We start from the raw sequence: 18,649 nt of genomic DNA, 5'->3' as shown, positions 1-18,649 counted from the left end.
TAAAGTATAACCATCTAAATAAAGAAATGCTGATGTAGTGTGAAAAATATATTTCGTCTTCAAAATAAACAGAAAGCTAAATATCCCTAGACAAAGAGTTTTGACTGTGTGTATTACTGAACATTTTCTTTACATGATTTTTATTTATTTATTTATTTGTATAGATAACAAAGCTGATGTAAAAGCAGTGCAATGTTTTGTTTCACTTCTTGTCACGTGACTCGGGTTATTCATGAAGGTTTCGTGGTGATTGCAGCATATGTCGAAATGATATGAATATTCATCTGTCACTCAGATTATAACAACACTTCCGTCTTGTGTTTCAGAATGTTGTGGATCCACTTCTAGAGTTCTCACAGGATCTATTCTATTCTATTCTGTTCTATTCTATTCTATATACTCTTATGACATGTTTCAAATACAGTACCAGAAAATATATTTTTTATTTTAGTCTGACGTAATGAATAGAAAGTTTGCATGACGCACTTCCGCGAACTTGAGCCGGTCGTTGGTTTGTTGTTGTGTGGGGCGGGGGTTAGTTTATTTAGGATGCTCCGGTGCCTGTCTCTCTGGAGCAGTGGGTCTTCATTATTTCAGGGATATTTCAGGGATGGACCCGCGGGTGTCCGAGCTCTTCGAGGCCGCTGCTGGGGCACACAAGTCCGGCTCTCCTAACGGCAGGAAAACCGCCAAACATGGGAACAAAAAGTGCAAAAACCGCTCAGCCAAATATCCGAAAGCAAGCAATAATCCGCCTTATCTACCTCCAGAGGTGAGTCAAACACATCTGTCACATCTGCTTCCGCTTCACTGCATTCACCAATGTGTCCTTCTAGAGGTTATGTGTTATATGTTTCTATGTTTCAGGGATTGTGACTGAAAATGCAGTGATAGTGTTTTGTGATTAAGTTTTACGTGAAGAAATGCTGATAACACACTCGTGAAGAAGTAAACAGCCGTTGTATAATGTCAATATACCACCCTGCTCGAAGTGTGAAGATATGTTAGGGTTATTAACTCACTGTAAATGTGCTCATATTAAGACATGAAACTTGATCAAAGAAACTTATAAAGTGTGACCCTGAGGATTTTTATATAATCTGAAAGCTGAATAAATAAGATTTCCATTGATAAAGGTTTGAAAGGAGGACAATATTTGAAAATCTGAAATCTGAGGAAGTGAAGAAATCACATTTAAAGTTGTCCAAATGAATTATTATCAATGCATATTACTAATAAAAAAATATGTTTTGATATATTTACATTAGGAAATTTACAAAATATCTTCATGATACCTGATTTTTACATAATATCCTATTGTTTTTTTGGCATAAAAGAAAAATCAATAATTCTGACCCATACAATGTATTTTTGGCTATTGCTGTTTAAGACTGGTTTTGTGACCCAGGTTTCAAATTAGCCTCTCTAGCAACTCAAATAGCTGTTACCCTATAAACATCATAATAAACATGAAATGCAGCATAAAACACTCTGATGGCCTAAGAAGATGCTTTTTTTAAAAAAAAATCAAATATTAAATGTAACACTTGGAAATGCACCTTTCCCTATAAATATGCAATGTACAAGTATTTTACAGTAGAACTTCATGTACTATAATGTCATCAATATTTTTACATTGTTGTGGCATGTAAACATACTCCACATAATCTTTAAGCTTATGAAACTGCTTGTATGTGAGATAATTACACAAGAGTCGAATTAAAGCATGTCACACTGCAGAGCGTTTGAGAGAAACTCATGGCTTTCACTCTTTTGTTTGGCTGGAAATAAAGGAGAGCTTCTGTAGAAAGAAGAAGCAGGACGTGGACATCCAAGAGAAATAAAGAGAGATTGGGCGGCTTCTGTGACATCCAGAGTGTTGAGTCATCTGTGTCCGTGGTGTTTCATTGACAAACAGCTGTGTGTGTGACATTGTGAGGCATTAGCTGGACCTGTTGAACCAGATCTTTAGTGAAGCCAGTGAATTATACCTAGGGCTTGTGACGTGTGTTCAACACTACCTTGTTCATTCTGTCTGTGCTTAAACTGTGGCATGTTTTGAAGTTAGCAATAGCAAAGCTTGCTTTAACTGATCTGACCTAAAGTTAAAATGTGAAGGAAATGATGGTTAAAGTAGTAAGATATGTACAGTAAGAGACTATTCTGAATGACTTGTGTTAGCAGTGTCAGCGGCTCTTTCTCTTGTGTCTCTGTGCGTCTTATTCGTGAACTGTGTGACGCTTGAGCTCGGTCCAGCATTAACTCTGTCCTGTGTTTTGTTTCAGGCTGAAGAGGGAAACATTGAGTACAAGGTAAACTCCCCACGAACTAATATCTGCAGACATATTTACCAGATGGAGCGTGATCTGTGCATGAATGTTTGAATACACCTGGTAGAACATATTTGTTTGTATTGCTTTTTATGCATGCATAGGTTACCCACAATGCATTGTAAGGAGCCAGTCTCCTGTGTAAATGTATGCCGCAGAAGATTAGCAGATCTTTTTAAACACTTCAGCTGCCAGCAAACAAAACAGCTCTGCCCTCCCATCATTACTGCATTACGTCTGTCCATCACACTGTAGTTGTGTCTTGATCTGGTCTGTGTTGTGTTTAGCTGAAGCTGGTGGAGCCCACGCAGTACCGCTTCGAGCACCTGGCCACACAGATGAAGTGGCGTCTGCAGGAGGGGCGCGGAGAGGCCGTGTATCAGATCGGGGTGGAGGACAACGGGCTGCTGGTGGGCCTGACGGAGGAGGACATGGAGGCCTCGCTCCAAACACTGCGCAGGATGGCTGAGAAGTACACACACATCACAAATTCACCAGAACAAATGTGTAATTACAATTATATTTAAATACATAAAGCGCATGTTTCAGTAGATATAACATTAAAGTATGTTTTGTAGTTTATCATAAATGCCTTTTCAGTGCACTATTATTAAAAAATAATAGAATAAATTATGAAATTACAGAAAAGATGGCTCAGTTGAGTGTCAGGAAACATTATATTCAGTTTGCTCTGAAGTATATTCTTTTTTTCAGTAATTAGCACACTTCTAAAGTCTACTGACGAGAGGCTTGGCTGAGGGTAATGGCTGCAGTGTGTGTGTGTGTGTGTGTGTGAGAGTGTGTGTGTGTGTGTGTGTGTGTGAGTGTGTGTGTGTGTGTGTGTGTGTGTGTGAGTGTGTGTGTGTGTGTGTGTGTGTGTGTGTGTGTGTGTGTGTGTGTGTGTGTGTGTGTGTGTGTGTGTATAATGACATGGGTATGACACAGGTATTACAAGGAGAGGGTGACTTATGAGGACATAACCCATGTCCCCATTTTTCAAAACGCTTATAAATCATACAGAATGAGTTTTTTTGAGAAAGTAAAAATGCACAAAGTTTCCTGTGAGGGTTAGGGTTAGGTGTAGGGTTGGTGTAGGGCCATAGCATATACAGTTCTATGTATATTCCATTACACCTATGGGATGAACACACTTTTCACAGTGTGTGTGTGTGTGTGTGTGTGTGTTCAGGGTGGGTGCAGACATCACAGTTCTCCGAGAGCAGGAGGTGGATCACGACTCTGACGAGTCTCAAAGGATCGCTGAGGTGCTCATCAGGAAGGTGCCAGATGATCAGCAGGTAAGTGATCCTGTGTTGAGTGTGTCGTGTTCCTCTGATGTGTCGGATGCTCTCAGGTGTGTGTTAATGGTGTTACGTGACGCGTCTGCAGTTCCTGGACCTGCGGGTAGCAGTGCTGGGTAACGTGGACTCGGGGAAGTCCACTCTGCTCGGTGTGCTCACACAAGGAGAGCTGGACAACGGCAGAGGAAGAGCACGACTCAACCTCTTCAGACACCTTCATGAGATCCAGAGCGGACGCACCTCCAGCATCAGCATCGAGATCCTGGGCTTCGACAGCAGAGGAGAGGTGAGAGCGTGCCTCAGACTACACAACCAACCACGCAGCCCTGGATCATCATCAGTATTAGGGTTTTTGATGGCACTTTGCATCGGTGTCTGTTCTTGTCTAAGGTGGTGAACTACAGCGAGTCCCGAACGGCGGAGGAAATCTGTGAGAGTGCCTCTAAAATGATCACCTTCATAGACCTGGCAGGCCACCACAAGTATCTCAAGACCACCATCTTTGGCCTGACCAGCTACTGTCCAGACTTTGCCATGCTGGTGGTCAGCGCCAACACCGGCATCGGTAAGATCTTCCAGCTCGTCTGACGCTGTGCTGCTGGTCATCTCAGATAGAGCCAGTTTAAACATACAAGCACAGAAAGACATGAAACCCAATTGAGTTTTGTTTGTTCTTGCTCTTGACACGACAAATGCATACAAAATTGTCACTTCAATCGTATCCTCGAAAAAATTGTCGTTTATGTCTTAAGAGAAAGTAAACATTAGGGAAAGAAATGGAGTGTGTATCATATCAGATGTATTATCTCTTAAAGTGACCGAGTCTAATTTACTAGATGCTGTCAGTGTCCTGAATGATAATCTAAGAAATGAAATCGAGAAAACCACTCACTGCTCTTTACTCAATTACTTTGCAGTTTTAACAATCTATATTTCATTTATACAGTAAAGACTTGGGATGTCGCGATAGTCCATAAATCAATTAATCGCACGATAAAAAAAATAAGCTCGATAATATTTTCGTCCGTGATAATTTTTTTCCATTTTTATTTAATTAAATAATGGGGGTTAGTCTGGAACAGACCCTCTCCGATGGCACAGATGTCCCGGGAATAAAGAGATAACGTCTCGCTAGAGTGACCAGCTTTGGGAAGCACTTTTCATTTGCTTGTGGATGTTTGCGTCGCAAGTGATACAGCATTGTACTTGCACTACTATTGTACTATATTTTAAGACTGTGCAACATATTTTGCAAGTAAGTTTGTTGCCCTTTTCTGTTGAAATTGGCCTTCTTTTCACTCGCTTCATTTGGCTTGCTCAGCTAAATATGTCTATGGGCGTTTGGTTGCGTGTGTCAACGTGCCCAGTGAGTTAACACACACAAACATAAGCGCGCGTCGTTTTCTCGTTTCCAAAGAGCTCGAGCAGTTGCGCTCCTGGCGTCTGTCATTGCTAACCATCCATCAGCTGCGATATCTGTTACAGCAAGGAAATATCAGTAATGGATTTCCACCACCGAAAAACCCTGTAACTCTGCTACAAGATTTGTTCACGAAGAAAAGTAAAATAAAACTCTGCAGTGTTTTGGTGCACCCTGTTTTCAAAAACAACGGGTATTTTCACTCTGAAGGAAGCTGAGTTGGTTCTTGTCACATGACCTGGTGCGCTTGCGTCATTCTGAACAGCTGAGATGTTTTAACTCGATGCGGTGCGGACGCGCTTGGAAAAAACGATTGCGTCTCTTCCAGTATGAGCGCCATACCGCATTTGAGATAATGAACTTGAGCACAAAAAAAGACGTGATATGTGAACGGCCCCTTCATCGAGCTAAATGTTTACTTTCGGTTAACGGTTAAACAGTCAATATGAGCATCCATAACTGGCATATACACATAATATAACATATAAAATTAATTATTTTTAAACCACACAAAGTCAACATGTTGGTATTTCTTGCTCTGAAACTGCCATAAAATAAAACAAAAGTTTATTGATCTTTGAAAAGGTGTACCTGCGTTTTTATGCCATTTTCATTATATTAGTTGAAACTGGTCTAAGAACGACAATATTATCGTTCATCGCGATAATTTCTTGGACAATTTATCGTCCAGCAAAATTTGTTATCGTGACAGCCCTAGTAAAGACTATGTAATGCTATTTACATTTGATTATTCAGTTTCTGTACCTGGACACCTACAAATGTGAAAAATCTTTGGTTTGGTTTGTATATTTGTGCTATATACACAATTTCAAACAGGGCCCAGCGGTAAAAGCTGCACCGGAGCCCCACAAACCCCAGCTAGGGCCCTGTGTTTCCCACAGTCGTACACACTTATTGTGGTGTAAACTTGCAATACTGACCAGATTACCTGGGTCCTTGTTCTCTGAAGCTTTTTTGGTATCCACACAAATGATCCGCTGCCTATTAACCACCGCATGTCTCCATGTAAGACACTGTCTCTCTTCTCTCAGCGGGGACGACGCGTGAGCACCTGGGTCTGGCCATGGCCCTGAAGGTGCCCATCTTCATTGTGGTGAGTAAAGTGGACCTGTGCAGCAGAGGCGCGGTGGAGCGCACCGTCCAACAGCTGGAGCGCATCCTCAAGCAGCCGGGCTGCAACAAGGTGCCCATGCTGGTGTCCTCCACAGACGACGCGGTCACGGCCGCCCAGAAGTGTGCACAGTCACCCAGGTACACCCCAACCACAGAAACCAGACATGGCTGTGCTGTTCTCATGATTCGCCTGCTTTAAACTCTACATGTGTTGTCTTGTCCTCCGGCAGCATCACCCCCATCTTCACCCTGTCCAGTGTATCAGGGGAGAGTCTGGATCTGCTGAAGGTCTTCTTTAATATTCTGCCTCCCCTCAGCAACAGCGAGGAGCAGGAGGAGCTCATGCAGCAGCTCACTGAGTTTCAGGTACAGCTGTGTTAACATAACGATTGATCAATCCATAGATTTTCAAATGCATCCTGAACAAAAACTAAAAATGGAGCTTTAATATTTAAAAATAAACACTACTGAACCATACTTTGTAAATTAATAACAATATTAGAATTAGGAATAATAACTCGGCACTTTAGGGTTACCGATTATGAATGGTTATAAACCCAGAAAGGGTTAAATCAACCCTGCAGCCTTACCAAATAAAGTCTCAAACCAGCATTTGGTTTGAAAAAGATAATCCAGGTAGTGTTGTTGTAGTTTTCAGTGTCAGTCTCGTTCATGTGTGTGTGTGTGTGTGTGTGTGTGTGTGTGTGTGTGTGTGTGTGTGTGTGTGTGTGATCCTGTAGATTGATGAGATCTACACCGTGCCAGATGTGGGGACAGTAGTTGGTGGGACTCTGTACAGGTACGTCCTCTTGTCTGTGGCGTCCCATCCGACTGCCCTGGTGTGTAATGAGTGTTTGGTGTGTGCAGTGGGGTGTGCCGCGAGGGCGAGCAGCTGGTGGTGGGACCCACAGACGACGGGATGTTTCGGGAGCTGGCGGTGTGCAGTATCCAGAGGAATCGCTCCGGGTGCAGGGTGCTGAGAGCCGGTCAGGCCGCCACTCTGGCGCTGGGAGATTTCGACCGCTCCTTAATACGAAAGGTGAAATGGACCAGAGTCTAAAATGAGCTGAATCTGAGTCGTTATACGAGGATCATTGTGAATGTTTCAGACAGCTAATGTTTAAAGCGGGCTGGTGTTTTCTGGCAGGGGATGGTGATGGTCAGCCCAGAGATGAACCCCACTATCTGCTGGCGCTTTGAGGCTGAGATCGTCTTACTCTTCCACGCCAAAACTTTCCACAAGGGCTTCCAGGTGACGGTGCACGTGGGCAACGTTAGACAGACGGCCACGGTCGAGGCTCTGCAGGGAAAGGTGAGGATCTCTCTCAGTCTGAACTGATGGATGGCTTGATAAACAGCTAACTAGTAGGTGGTCTGTAATCGCTAGGCGTTTGTGTGATTTTCTGTGTTCGTCTAGCTAAACAAGTCCGTCTGTTTGTCTGTCCTACTAGACGTGAAGTCTCCTTGTCTGTCTGCTTTCTCTTTAATTTTTATTTTACTTGTCTGTCTTTACAGATGAACAGTTATCTATCTTTCAGATAAACTGGGATCCCATATCTGTGAATAGTTAGCTAGTTAGAGATTAGATAGCTTCCAGATGGACCGTGAAAGGCAGTTTATTGCACTTCGATAGTACAGTGTGTTCATGTCATTTGGTCGGAGCAAGACCTTTTCTACATAAAATTCAACAAAGGTTGTTTTAACTCCACATTGACAAAATGACTAATTATAGAATTTGCAAAGAGTGTGTTTTTATTCAGTTTATGCTGTAAATATTGCATGTGATCAGAACCTAAGTTTCTGATGAATGCTTTGGAAAACAGAACTAAGCTTGGTTTGTTTTTAAAGAAAAACAATCAGCAGATTATTGCAGAAGGGAAATCATTAAAAAAAAAACGAAAGTATACGTTTACTGTAAAGAACATGTACCAGACAATTTATTATTTTATTTTATATAAAATACATTTTACAAAATATTTTGAAGTCAAAATTGGAGTAAAGCCATATGTCTAAATAAGTTATGTTCCAAATTTGAAGTTGATATATTTAAAAAAGCAGAAAGATTTTATTTCGATGTTATACCAAAACAAAAAAATTTTTAGTGCATTTTCCAGTCGCAAATTTATAGATTTATTTTGCTATATTTCTTCTTTCACAAAATAAGTGAGTCTCAGACCTTTCCGACGATATGCATTCTGTCAAGAATATAAAAAGTTCTGATTATAATATATCATACATGTGGGAAATGACACTTGACTCCGCCCACTAAGGGGAAGGAGACCACCAAAAGATATTAAAGTACTATGTCCATGTTAAGGCAATGTTTTGCTTTCAAAGTTTTTAAGGTTTTAAATAATATCTGATTTATGATGATTACTATACCGTGAAAGAAAAAAGAAAAAAAGAGTGCCAGGCATCACCACGCATTACTATATCTCCCGCATGAGAGGAAGGATGAACGATGAACATAATTTCAGCAGGGGCCACTCGTTCTTCACTACATAAATAATAAACAGTTCATTAGCTGAAAGGAACAGTTTTGGCTATATTATTGTTTGTTGATGTTGCTGAAGCAGTGAAGCGGTGCTTTATCATGAATAACACACAGACGTTGACCAATCAGAACCAAGGACTAACCGCTTTATAATAAAACAAATAATGTTTTTATGTTCATTTGATTACTTCAATCAATATGTGTAGTAGGCTATTTCTTGTTAGTATGTTAGATCTGCCTGGAAACATTACAACATAGATACGACGGACAGACATAGTTTATTTCTGATGGTTTACTTGTCTTTAATGAAGTTAGTCAGGCCTGCCATTTAAAATGTTGTCATTATAACAACCTCATTTCCAGCAAAGATGACTATACCATGATTATATATCGGTCATATCACGCACCCCAGACATAAACAAAGATCAGTGTGTATGTGTGGATCACTGAAGGCGATGGAAAGCCTCTTTCTGAGCGTGTCTTTGATGCTTCTCCTTCAGGACGAGCTGCGCACCGGTGAGAAAGCAGTGGTCTGGTTCAGGTTCATCAAACACCCAGAGTACCTGAAGGTGGGCACCAAGCTGCTCTTCAGAGAGGGAGGAACCAAAGGCATCGGCCAGGTCACCAAACTCCAGCCGCGGCACCCATCCGGCTCAAACACAGCCTGAACCAGCAGCTCCTCTCACCCGAGTCAGTCCTTCACTCGTAGTGTACAGGTCTCTTAACTCTCTTTACAGTCACAGACGGCCTTTATAACCACGCAATCCTCCAGCCATTGCTCACTCACACAAGGACAGGGATCGTCAATTTAAAGACAGTTTTTATTCAGAAGGGGATCTTTTTATTACTGATGTCAGTGAAGAATCTCGTGGCAGCTACAGTTGTGAGTGTGCAATCATCTCTTCTGTACCAAACGCCAGAAGCCACGTCTCTTTCAGTGTTTTTTAAAGAGCTGTTTTACTTCTTGAAGCGTGAACGGTTCAGGCTTTAGATCTCTGAGTGTATGTGTGCTGCGTCCTCTCGCCATCGCTGCTTCGGAGCGCATCAGAAGTCAATCTTGCGTCTGTGTCTGCCTGCACTCAGGAAGCATTACATTCACACCGCAGTGCTTTATTCCTGCTCTCTCTCTCTTGGTCTCTAAGCTAGAGACTGGTTTGGTGCTAATGCTGTTGATTGACTGGTTTGTAGTTGTTGGTCAGTTCTGGCCTCAGCTCTGTCCTGAGTATCTCATACTGAATCACACACATCAGGACACGCTCAAGTTTCTACTGTATCACTGTTCTGTGTGCAATCTTAGAAGAAAAAATTATTTGAACCAAAAAAAAAAGTAAATTTATATTGATTGTCAGATAATTCTGGATGTTTTCTATAGATTTGTAATCATTTCTATTCATATGCAATGTTTTGAGTGACTTCCTATTTTACACCAAATGATACTTTTCTGACCTCACATAGATGTTTTTTTTTTGTGTGTGGATATTTTTTAATATTTTAGCCTTACTTTGGTGCACTGGAATATTTATGTACAAATCCGTTTGTATATTGTGATGTACATAAATAAAAGTTAATGACGGTTTATAACTGCATTATTTGAGCTCGTCTCTCACGGATTGAGTGGAAAGTGAGCTTTCTTTCACGGGTAACCTGACAGATCAGACAGATCCAGCCAAACTCCAGCCTGTTCTCTGTTGACCAGCTCAAACTCAAACGGGACGGTGGATGATTTACATCTGTATCACGACACTTTATCTGCCACAGTTACAGGAAGTGAAACTGACCTCACAATTACTGGCTTCCTTGGTAAACATTTAAGTAGAATAATTGAATAGTTGTGGGGGGAGATTCTCATCTTTTTATCCAATACACAGTGGCACACAATTATTAGCATCCTAGAAATTATGTATAAAAAAATTTATAACAGCAGGGTGACTAGGAGCATGAATTTGTGAAGTAGGACACAGATCGACTATGATCTATCCTCACATAAACATGCCATTCATCTGTTTCACAGGAATGTAAAGATGTATATAAAGATGAGGGAGCGCAAGGCCAAATATCATTAATCATCCATCACAGGGTATAAAACCAAAGACTGTAGTTCTGATGAGCAGAACAAGATTGTTGAGCTTCAGTAAAACAGAAAGTGGCTAAAGCATTGGACATCCCCATTACCTCCATCAGGGCAATAACTGAGACCTTCGAGTCAAGTCGAGAGGATGTCTGTCGGTCTGGATCATCTTATTCCATGGAAAGGTTGCAGTGTTTCCGAGGATTTGTTGCCTTCTAGTGGTGTGAAGTAAATAATGCCAAAACCATTCAGGAAGTGCTCTTTATAGGAATAGCTCACCCCCAAAAATGAACATTTGCTGAAAGTGTCCTCACACTTAGACCAAAGGTGTAGATGAGTTTGTGTCTTTATCAGGTTTGTAGAAATGTAGCATTGCACCAGTGTCTCATCAGTGAATGGGTGCCGTCAGAATGAGAGTCCAAACAGCTGATAAAAACATCACAGTAATCCACAGCACTCCAGTCCATCAGTTAATGTCTTGTGAAGACATGTGTTGTGTGTTTGTAAGAAACTTTAAACCATTGATAAAGTCTGAGTCCATAATCCACAATAACTCTTCCCCCAGTGATGAAGTTCATCTCCTGTTTTCTCACATCAAAATCAGCCGAAATATTTGTTCAGAGCTGTTTTGGCTTGTAAAGAGTGCTTGACCTGTGCAGATTTCTCTCCTGATTCAGACCAGAGCACTTTTAAAAACAACTCGAAGTACAAATGAATTAAAACACATGGGCAGGGTATGGTAATATATCAACTGTACAATAAAAAAGCAGGTCAGAAACAGGTTCACAGAAACAGAAACGTTTTATAAAAATGAAAAATCTACAGTAGAATAAAAAGTAAATAAATAAATGTGATCTAATCTGCCCAAACTTCTCTGTTTGGCCACATGTTCTCATCCACATCACACACGATATCTCCTCTGGCAAGGCATCTGGGGAAGTATCTTTTGGTTTGCCTCATCCACTTCTGGTTTTGTTCACCTGTAATGCCTCGGCATGCAGCATCCATTGTATCCCGGCATCTCCCTCAGTGAGGTTGAGGAAAGGGGAGTAAGGGCCAAGAAAAAGAGACATCATTGACTGACTGCTCTGGGAATGGTGGACTGCAAATTGTTCTGTGTTCTCCCACCTGTCCCCTTTCTTTGGTACAGATCTTCTAAAATCTCACATTTACGCAGGAGTGCACTTTTCCACACAAGATCAGCCCAGATAGGTCCTCTTTTACTGTATACCGAATGATCATGCGATTGAAAAAAACCTGAACACCTGAGTGTGGTTCCTAGATGGGAATCAGCTGTGATTTATATATTTGCATAACTACAATAAGCTGATTCTCATTAGCAAAGGAATAAAAAATTCTGAGAATATATTTGTGTTTCAATTCACAATATGAAGAGCTGTCCACTTTGACTTTAGTCTATTAGAAAAATCTAATATGCGCTGTTGCATTCTCAGTATTTAGTAATTTTGCCTCAGACACAGGATTGCGTACATGTGCTTTAACAAGCAGGTTGTTCATTACCACAGCAATCTCTTGCGCGTCCACGTTGAATGCAATTCTGGGGTGTGAAAATTAACCACTATTTCTATTTGTTAGGACAATGATATATGAACCTGGACCACAAACCCAGTCATAAGGGTCAATTTCAAATTTACACATCATTTGAAAGCTGAATAAATAATCTTTCCATTGATGTATGGTTTATTAGGATCGGACAATACTTGTCTGCTTCTAGAGGACACATAAGTCTGAAGTAACAAATTTAGGTAAATGGGTGCAGAGCCAGTGGTAGTTTTGTAAGCAAACATCAATGCCTTGAATTTTATGCGAGCAGCTATTGGAAGCCAGGGCAAATTGTTAAACAGAGGTGTGACGTGTACTCTTTTTGGCTTATTAAAAATTAATATTGGTGCAGCATTCTGGATTAATTGTAAAGGTTTGATAGAACTGGCAATTGCAATGTCCAGCCTGGACAGAACAAGAGCTTGAACAAGGAGTTGTGCAGCATGTTCCCAAAGAAAGGGCTTGATCTTCTTGATGTTGAACAGACCAATGTGGTCTGAGAAAGTCAATGTTTCTAGCTGTATTTTTGAAGGACTTTGAAGGTGTGCTGCAACTGAATCATATAAAGTTTGATTACAATACTTGAACGAACTTGATATTTGAAGCAGTGATGTCAAAAGAAAGGCAGACTGCCACATGCAGTGCCTCATTTGGATGTGTCTGAAGTCTTGGAGCTCGACTTCCCTACGTTTCTCCTACAAATGGGCCTTGAGCTTGTTTGGAGGTTCTAGCAGGGGAGCGCAGCTACTTCTATACCAACGATCGTCCGCCGGGGGATCTCGTCCTCTTCCACCGAGCGCGGAGCTTCGGGAGGGACACACATGGACCGGTGAGGGAGGAAGGGGACACCCGCCTAGCCAGCCAGATCAGCCGAATCAACCCTAGCGATCAATGGGGTGACAGATGTCGCAGCCAGATCGCCCTCACATCCAAAACTTAAGCGCGTTCACGAGACATATATACCACAGAGACGAATTCTCTTTCTCTTTGACGGTAACCTCAGATCAAGTAACTGAATTCATTTGTTCGTTATACTTACACGATCAAATATAGATGTAAGAAACACGACACGAATACAAACTGTGTATGTATTCGTTAATTATTCTCTTTTGAAACTAAAACAGTTGGTATTTCCCACAATGCATTGCTGTCATGGACGGCGCTGCCATTGGCGGACACGAACTGAAACTCGCTGTCACTAAAGTGGACTAAGATTATTTAGTTATAAAGTTTATATATTAAAGACATATATGAATATATCAAATGCTTCAACCGTTTTTTTGTGTGTGTATAACGCTTTGGATTGACAATCCAATTGATATTTAATAATCTTACGACTGTATGTTGACGATTATTTGATTGAGTGATGACGCTTGGAGCATTTTAGTAATAGTAATATCGGCTTGCGATACACTCATATCATAGACGGCTATAATAATGCTTTAGCCATTTTTAATCTACAATGACTGTGCAACTGACCGTTTACAGTTTTTACAGCTTTTTCCCTCATTCATTCACCCAGCAGCAGTAGACGCTCCTCTGAAAAGCTTGAGCTGCTTAAAACTGCAATCACGTTATTTAATACCTCGAGAGGCGATTATGAATCAGCATTGTTTCTTGTGTTTTCTGTCACATGACTCCTGTACTGTATTTGGACTTTAGCACCACCCACGAGTTGCGCAACTGCACGCTTTGTCTTCTGCAGCAAAAACAGAGTTGAAGTGTCGCTTTTCTTCGTGAAAATGTCTGAGAAAGTTGTGTTGCATTACTTCAATGGACGAGGAAAGATGGAGTCGATCCGATGGCTGCTGGCTGCAGCTGGAGTCCAGGTTTGTTGCGTGAAGTCATGTCCACGTCGATGCAATTAAATGTGATTTATGCTACATGTATATTTAATAACAACAGCTGCAAATACTATGCATGACAAATGACCATAGACAGATCCTTTAGGAATCGAATGTGTGCATTATGTGTTTTGACTCATCGTGGAGTGTGTCTTTACAGTTTGAGGAAGTGTTTTTGACCAAAAGAGAGGAGTATGAAAAGCTGCTCAAAGGTGTGTCTTAACTACTCAGTAAATTCCTCATCTCTTATTGTTTTATGCCCGTGTATAATAATGCACATTCATATGTTTAATGCAGATGGAGCCCTGATGTTCCAGCAGGTGCCTTTGGTGGAAATCGACGGGATGCAGCTCGTGCAGTCCAAGGCCATCCTGAACTACATCGCTGGAAAATACAATCTATATGGACAAGACCTTAAAGAACGGGCTATGTACATGTCAACCTTGTTTGTGAAAACTGATGTGATTCCAAGTAAACTTGCTTTTCCACCACACCTAAGCAATTATGACTGAATGCATGTTTTTGTCGTGAAGGATCGACATGTATTCAGAGGGAATCGGTGATCTCATGGACTTGATTATAATGTTTCCTTTCAAACCGCCTGAAAACAAACCGGCACACCTCAATACTATAGAGCAGAAGGCCAAAGATCGCTTTCTTCCTGTGTTTGAAAGGGTACAGACATCTCTGTTTATTCTATTTATCCCATGTTGAAGCATGATTATCCACACTGAAGACATGAAACTATGCGATCACGGTTTGTTTCTGGTTTTTAGGGTCTTGCGAACTCTCAGTTCCTGGTGGGAAACCAGCTGAGCCGTGCTGACGTTCATCTTCTCGAGGTCACTCTGATGCTGCAGGAGCTGCTCCCCACCATTCTTTCAACCTTTCCCAAAATCCAGGTGCTTCCCACACAGACACCCCACTCCAAATAGATGTATATATATATATTTTAATAAATGATGTTTTAGAGTTACAGTATATAACAATAACATTGGCAAATGAAAAACAGTCAAATTATGTCAAGTGTCACTTGGCCATACAAATGACGTGTATTTGATAAAAATCAAAAACCCTACAGTTTGTCAGATATACAGTAATAAAGACTACAGTGGTCAGGTTTAATGAAGCAGTGAGATGTCTGACCAGTTCAGCTCACGATTCAAAGCCAGAATTCCCATCATCTAAAATAGCGATACAACCAAAGAAAGACTCAAACAAAAACCACTGCTCTTCTTCAGGCACTCACGATGATTATGAGTTTTGTATAACCTTTTTCTTTTGTTTCGCAGGCGTTTCAAGATAAAATGAAGGCCTTGCCAACAATCAGCAAGTTTCTCCAGCCCGGCAGTGCAAGGAAGCCTCCACCCGATGAGGTGTATGTGAAGACCGTGATGGGGGTCTTGAGCCACCTTTTTAAGTAGGAGGCCCACAGCAAAAAGCATTAGATGATGTCAGTCACTAATTAACTTGCAAGCTTCCTTTGTGTTACAAGATTAAAGCAGAGACACTTTAACGAACAGGTTTATTTGGAATGTTCAAGATACAATTGGGTGATTAAAAAGTGTGAACTGAACAGTAGACGTTGTCCCGGTGTGGTCTGTCCATGAACACTCAGTAGAACAAGATCCTCAAAACCATCAGGAGGCTGAAAACAGAAGAGCATTGACACCAAACCATCAGAATAAAGACATCATGCCACTTCTGTCCATCTGACTTAACATGCATTCACTTTAGTGATAACATCGATCTACTGGAGCATATCAGAGCAATTATTAAATATCATTCTTGCTAGTGTGAGAAAACATGACTTAAAGGTTTTACCTGAGTCCTGCCGTGATTCCTGCAGGCATTAACTTCCCAGATTTCCTGAACCTCATTCCCATCACAGCTGTCAGTACACCGGCAGAGACTAATGTGGAAAAAATCATGATGAGAAAGAGAAAGGAAGTTCACAGCATACTTCTGATTGGCTGACATTAATGATTTTGTTCTCATACTTACTCAGAGAGGTCCAGTAGTCGTATGGATCATTGGATCTTTTATATGCTCCATATGCAGACAGACATCCAAAGAAGAGTCCAGCAATCAATGACACCACACTTCCTGCAGAAGTCAGTGAATACATTAAATATCTCCACCAGCGCTTAACAATAAAGTGCTGAGATGCTATGGGATGCATACAGACAAAATACACCTAAGTGTTTAAAAGATTATAGTTCTGCAATTACATTACCATGGTATGCATCTGTTAAAGGATGCATACAAACATCAGCACAGTTAACAAATACCTCTTTTTTTATAGCCCATAAATCCTCCCAGAGCCAGAGCTGCAGCATAGAGGAAGCCCACCCAGTCCACCGCCATCCTGAGAGCTGAACACAGAGAGATGATCACACACACATTACACACACAATAACAACACACCTGAAACACACAGAGAGAGATGATCACACACACACACACCCATAAACACAGACATAACAACACACATAAACACAGACATAACAACACACCCGAAACACTGCAATCCTGAGCACTGAACACACACACACACACAGAGATAAAGAGAGAGAGGGAGTGATCACACAGACATACCACACACATAACACACACAGCAGCACACAATACAACACACCCGAAACACACTGCCATCCTGCGCTGAGAGCTGAACACACACACACAGAGAGAGAGAGAGTGATCACAGAGACATAACACACAAATAACAACACATTATCACACAATACTATAAACCCAACATATGCAGTCAACAATACCATTACCAAAGGTCGCGAGCGAAGCGCGGGGATGTATAAGGAAATGACTGGAAATGAGCTGTAGAGCAGCTGAACTTATAACAGCAGTCTGATCTATGCTGAAGTTCAGAGCAAGGAACTGACGTCATGATGACGCGGGAACAAGGAAGTGAAGTTCGCGCCGAATTTAGATCCACGAATAAATCTTTATATTTATTCAATTTGTACAATTTAATATACTGTGTAACTTTGAGAAATAACGCATTTCTGAACTTGGTTTTATGTTTGCACTCCTCCTCTCATATAGCAATCTAAATGGCTGGAGGGGCGTGTTTAAGGAGATGCTGCCCAAGCCGCCAAACTGACGTCATCAGAGAAGGAATGCCGTTCCAGGGCGGAAGTAAATGTTCAGATTTTGATTAAAGATTCCTAAAACAATTTTTTTCCCAGCGGACTACTTGGCATGGATTAATTGTTCACATCAAGACTAGCAAGCGCTAGTAAAGTATATAAAGTCAATTCTGATTTAATGTGAACTGTAAATACTGAGGAGGAAAGCATATGCCATATGTATTGTAATCTAATTTATCATTTAGTTTTTGCGCCATAGTTGCGACCCTTGATTTCAGTGACTCTTTCTGCAGGTTATATCGTTGCACCAGTAGGTGGCGATAAGTGTCTTCAGTCATTGATCTATTCAGCAACAATACGTCACATTTTACAGTTAAAACATTTTACGATTTACAGATCGTAGTCCTATTTCCATTTAAATTAACTAATTGCACAGTGTCCACTGTTTTGAAAATGTTCAATATTTTTCACCAAGCTTTAAAATATCTAGAAAAACCAATCGAAGCTCGTAATTTCACACAAATCATTAAAATGCACCATTTCCCCAAATAATAATAAACAAATTGCCATATATTGTTAGAATGTTCAATTAGCCGGAAATACCATGTTTTTTTTTTTTAATTATGTACACACTGGTTTGTAATGCAAACAGTTTTACCGTTTACTGCACGCTGTTATTCTTCTCGTTATTTCCCTACAGTGGCTAACTGACCGGAAGTCTCGCACAGTCACAGAAAATGGTTCCGATTTGAAAAATAAAGTTCCATGTTGAAAAATAAAATGGATAAACCATAAACCTGTCAATTCTCAAAGCAAACAAGGATAAATAAAAAGTATAGAAGGAAAAAGACTTGAGAAAAAAGATACAAAGTGATGGAGGGGGGAAGAGGCCAGAAACACTGCAATAAATCTCCCTAGTGCAAAATATACTTTAGTTTCTATTAATCTATTACAAATTCTCATTCCTCGATCATGGTCCCCAAAGTAAATACTCGCCTAAACCTAGTATAAGAGCTACTAATGCCATTTAACAAAAATAAATAAAATGCCACCATAAAAAAAGTTGAATTTGCTACCATTAGAAAGAAATGACTAAATATCAAAGACCAGCAGCTCTGAGGTCAGGTGCATGAACATTTCACTATGTTAAGACTGTCTTTAACAACCAGTCTGTTTAACTAGCAGTTAGCCACTAGTCTTACAAGTTATAACCAGTCATGCAGAAAAAAAAACTAAATTAGATTACAAAGCTGGACAAATGCATGCACCTTGTATCTTAGCATTGAGAGTCAGATGTTAGATGCTCTGTGAAATATATGTGTGTGTTCAGCAGCACATTTGTGAAAGTGGGAATTCACACAAACAAACAAAACTGCCCCACAACATAA

At 40.7% G+C, this 18,649-nt stretch overlaps 3 protein-coding genes across 6 annotated transcripts; 2 read left to right on the top strand and 1 right to left on the bottom strand.

Moving 5' to 3' along the window:
- Positions 1-420: 420 nt before the first annotated feature.
- On the top strand, positions 421-10,281 carry LOC113113090 (GTP-binding protein 2-like). Of its 2 annotated transcripts, none has more exons than XM_026279256.1 (12): positions 421-772; positions 2,286-2,312; positions 2,618-2,802; positions 3,520-3,628; positions 3,720-3,917; positions 4,022-4,196; positions 6,083-6,323; positions 6,416-6,551; positions 6,926-6,984; positions 7,053-7,224; positions 7,333-7,497; positions 9,180-10,281. In XM_026279256.1, exons 1-12 carry the CDS (start codon positions 611-613, stop codon positions 9,345-9,347), a joined length of 1,797 nt encoding a protein of 598 aa, XP_026135041.1. In that variant the 5' UTR covers positions 421-610; the 3' UTR covers positions 9,348-10,281. The 2 variants fall into 2 exon arrangements, with proteins under 2 accessions (XP_026135041.1, XP_026135042.1); XM_026279257.1 differs by having other exon boundaries at positions 426-772; positions 6,104-6,323.
- A 3,674-nt stretch (positions 10,282-13,955) lies between these two features.
- On the top strand, positions 13,956-15,735 carry gsta.1 (glutathione S-transferase, alpha tandem duplicate 1). The gene is made up of 6 exons (XM_026279251.1): positions 13,956-14,139; positions 14,315-14,366; positions 14,452-14,584; positions 14,688-14,829; positions 14,931-15,056; positions 15,447-15,735. Exons 1-6 carry the CDS (start codon positions 14,053-14,055, stop codon positions 15,576-15,578), a joined length of 672 nt encoding a protein of 223 aa, XP_026135036.1. The 5' UTR covers positions 13,956-14,052; the 3' UTR covers positions 15,579-15,735.
- On the bottom strand, positions 15,663-17,991 carry tmem14a (transmembrane protein 14A). Of its 3 annotated transcripts, none has more exons than XM_026279255.1 (5): positions 17,920-17,991; positions 16,446-16,529; positions 16,159-16,260; positions 15,979-16,066; positions 15,663-15,802 (listed from the first exon to the last, which is right to left on the bottom strand). In XM_026279255.1, the coding sequence occupies exons 2-5, from the start codon at positions 16,519-16,521 to the stop codon at positions 15,769-15,771; spliced, it is 300 nt and encodes a 99-aa protein (XP_026135040.1). In that variant the 5' UTR covers positions 16,522-16,529; positions 17,920-17,991; the 3' UTR covers positions 15,663-15,768. The 3 variants fall into 3 exon arrangements, with proteins under 3 accessions (XP_026135040.1, XP_026135038.1, XP_026135037.1); XM_026279253.1 differs by lacking the exon at positions 17,920-17,991 and adding an exon at positions 16,938-17,086; XM_026279252.1 differs by lacking the exon at positions 17,920-17,991 and adding an exon at positions 16,909-17,061.
- Positions 17,992-18,649: the final 658 nt, after the last annotated feature.

This window comes from Carassius auratus, chromosome 13 (assembly GCF_003368295.1).
Source record: "Carassius auratus strain Wakin chromosome 13, ASM336829v1, whole genome shotgun sequence".
NCBI classification, from domain to species: domain Eukaryota; kingdom Metazoa; phylum Chordata; class Actinopteri; order Cypriniformes; family Cyprinidae; genus Carassius; species Carassius auratus.
This window is presented reverse-complemented; position numbering and strand designations above follow the sequence as displayed.

What these genes read in the sequence shown, in the direction of transcription:
- LOC113113090 (XM_026279256.1), top strand. Translation starts at nt 611, where the DNA reads ATGGACCCGCGGGTGTCCGAGCTCTTCGAGGCCGCTGCTGGGGCACAC. An exon ending in CGCCTTATCTACCTCCAGAG is followed by an intron (nt 773 to 2,285) that starts GTGAGTCAAACA and finishes GTTTTGTTTCAG; the next exon opens with GCTGAAGAGGGAAACATTGA. An exon ending in AGCAGCTCACTGAGTTTCAG is followed by an intron (nt 6,552 to 6,925) that starts GTACAGCTGTGT and finishes GTGATCCTGTAG; the next exon opens with ATTGATGAGATCTACACCGT.
- gsta.1 (XM_026279251.1), top strand. Translation starts at nt 14,053, where the DNA reads ATGTCTGAGAAAGTTGTGTTGCATTACTTCAATGGACGAGGAAAGATG. An exon ending in TGGCTGCAGCTGGAGTCCAG is followed by an intron (nt 14,140 to 14,314) that starts GTTTGTTGCGTG and finishes GTGTCTTTACAG; the next exon opens with TTTGAGGAAGTGTTTTTGAC. An exon ending in CAACCTTTCCCAAAATCCAG is followed by an intron (nt 15,057 to 15,446) that starts GTGCTTCCCACA and finishes TTTGTTTCGCAG; the next exon opens with GCGTTTCAAGATAAAATGAA.
- tmem14a (XM_026279252.1), bottom strand. An exon ending in TATGGGCTATAAAAAAAGAG is followed by an intron (nt 16,261 to 16,445) that starts GTATTTGTTAAC and finishes TGACTTCTGCAG; the next exon opens with GAAGTGTGGTGTCATTGATT. An exon ending in GGAATCACGGCAGGACTCAG is followed by an intron (nt 15,803 to 15,978) that starts GTAAAACCTTTA and finishes TTCTGTTTTCAG; the next exon opens with CCTCCTGATGGTTTTGAGGA.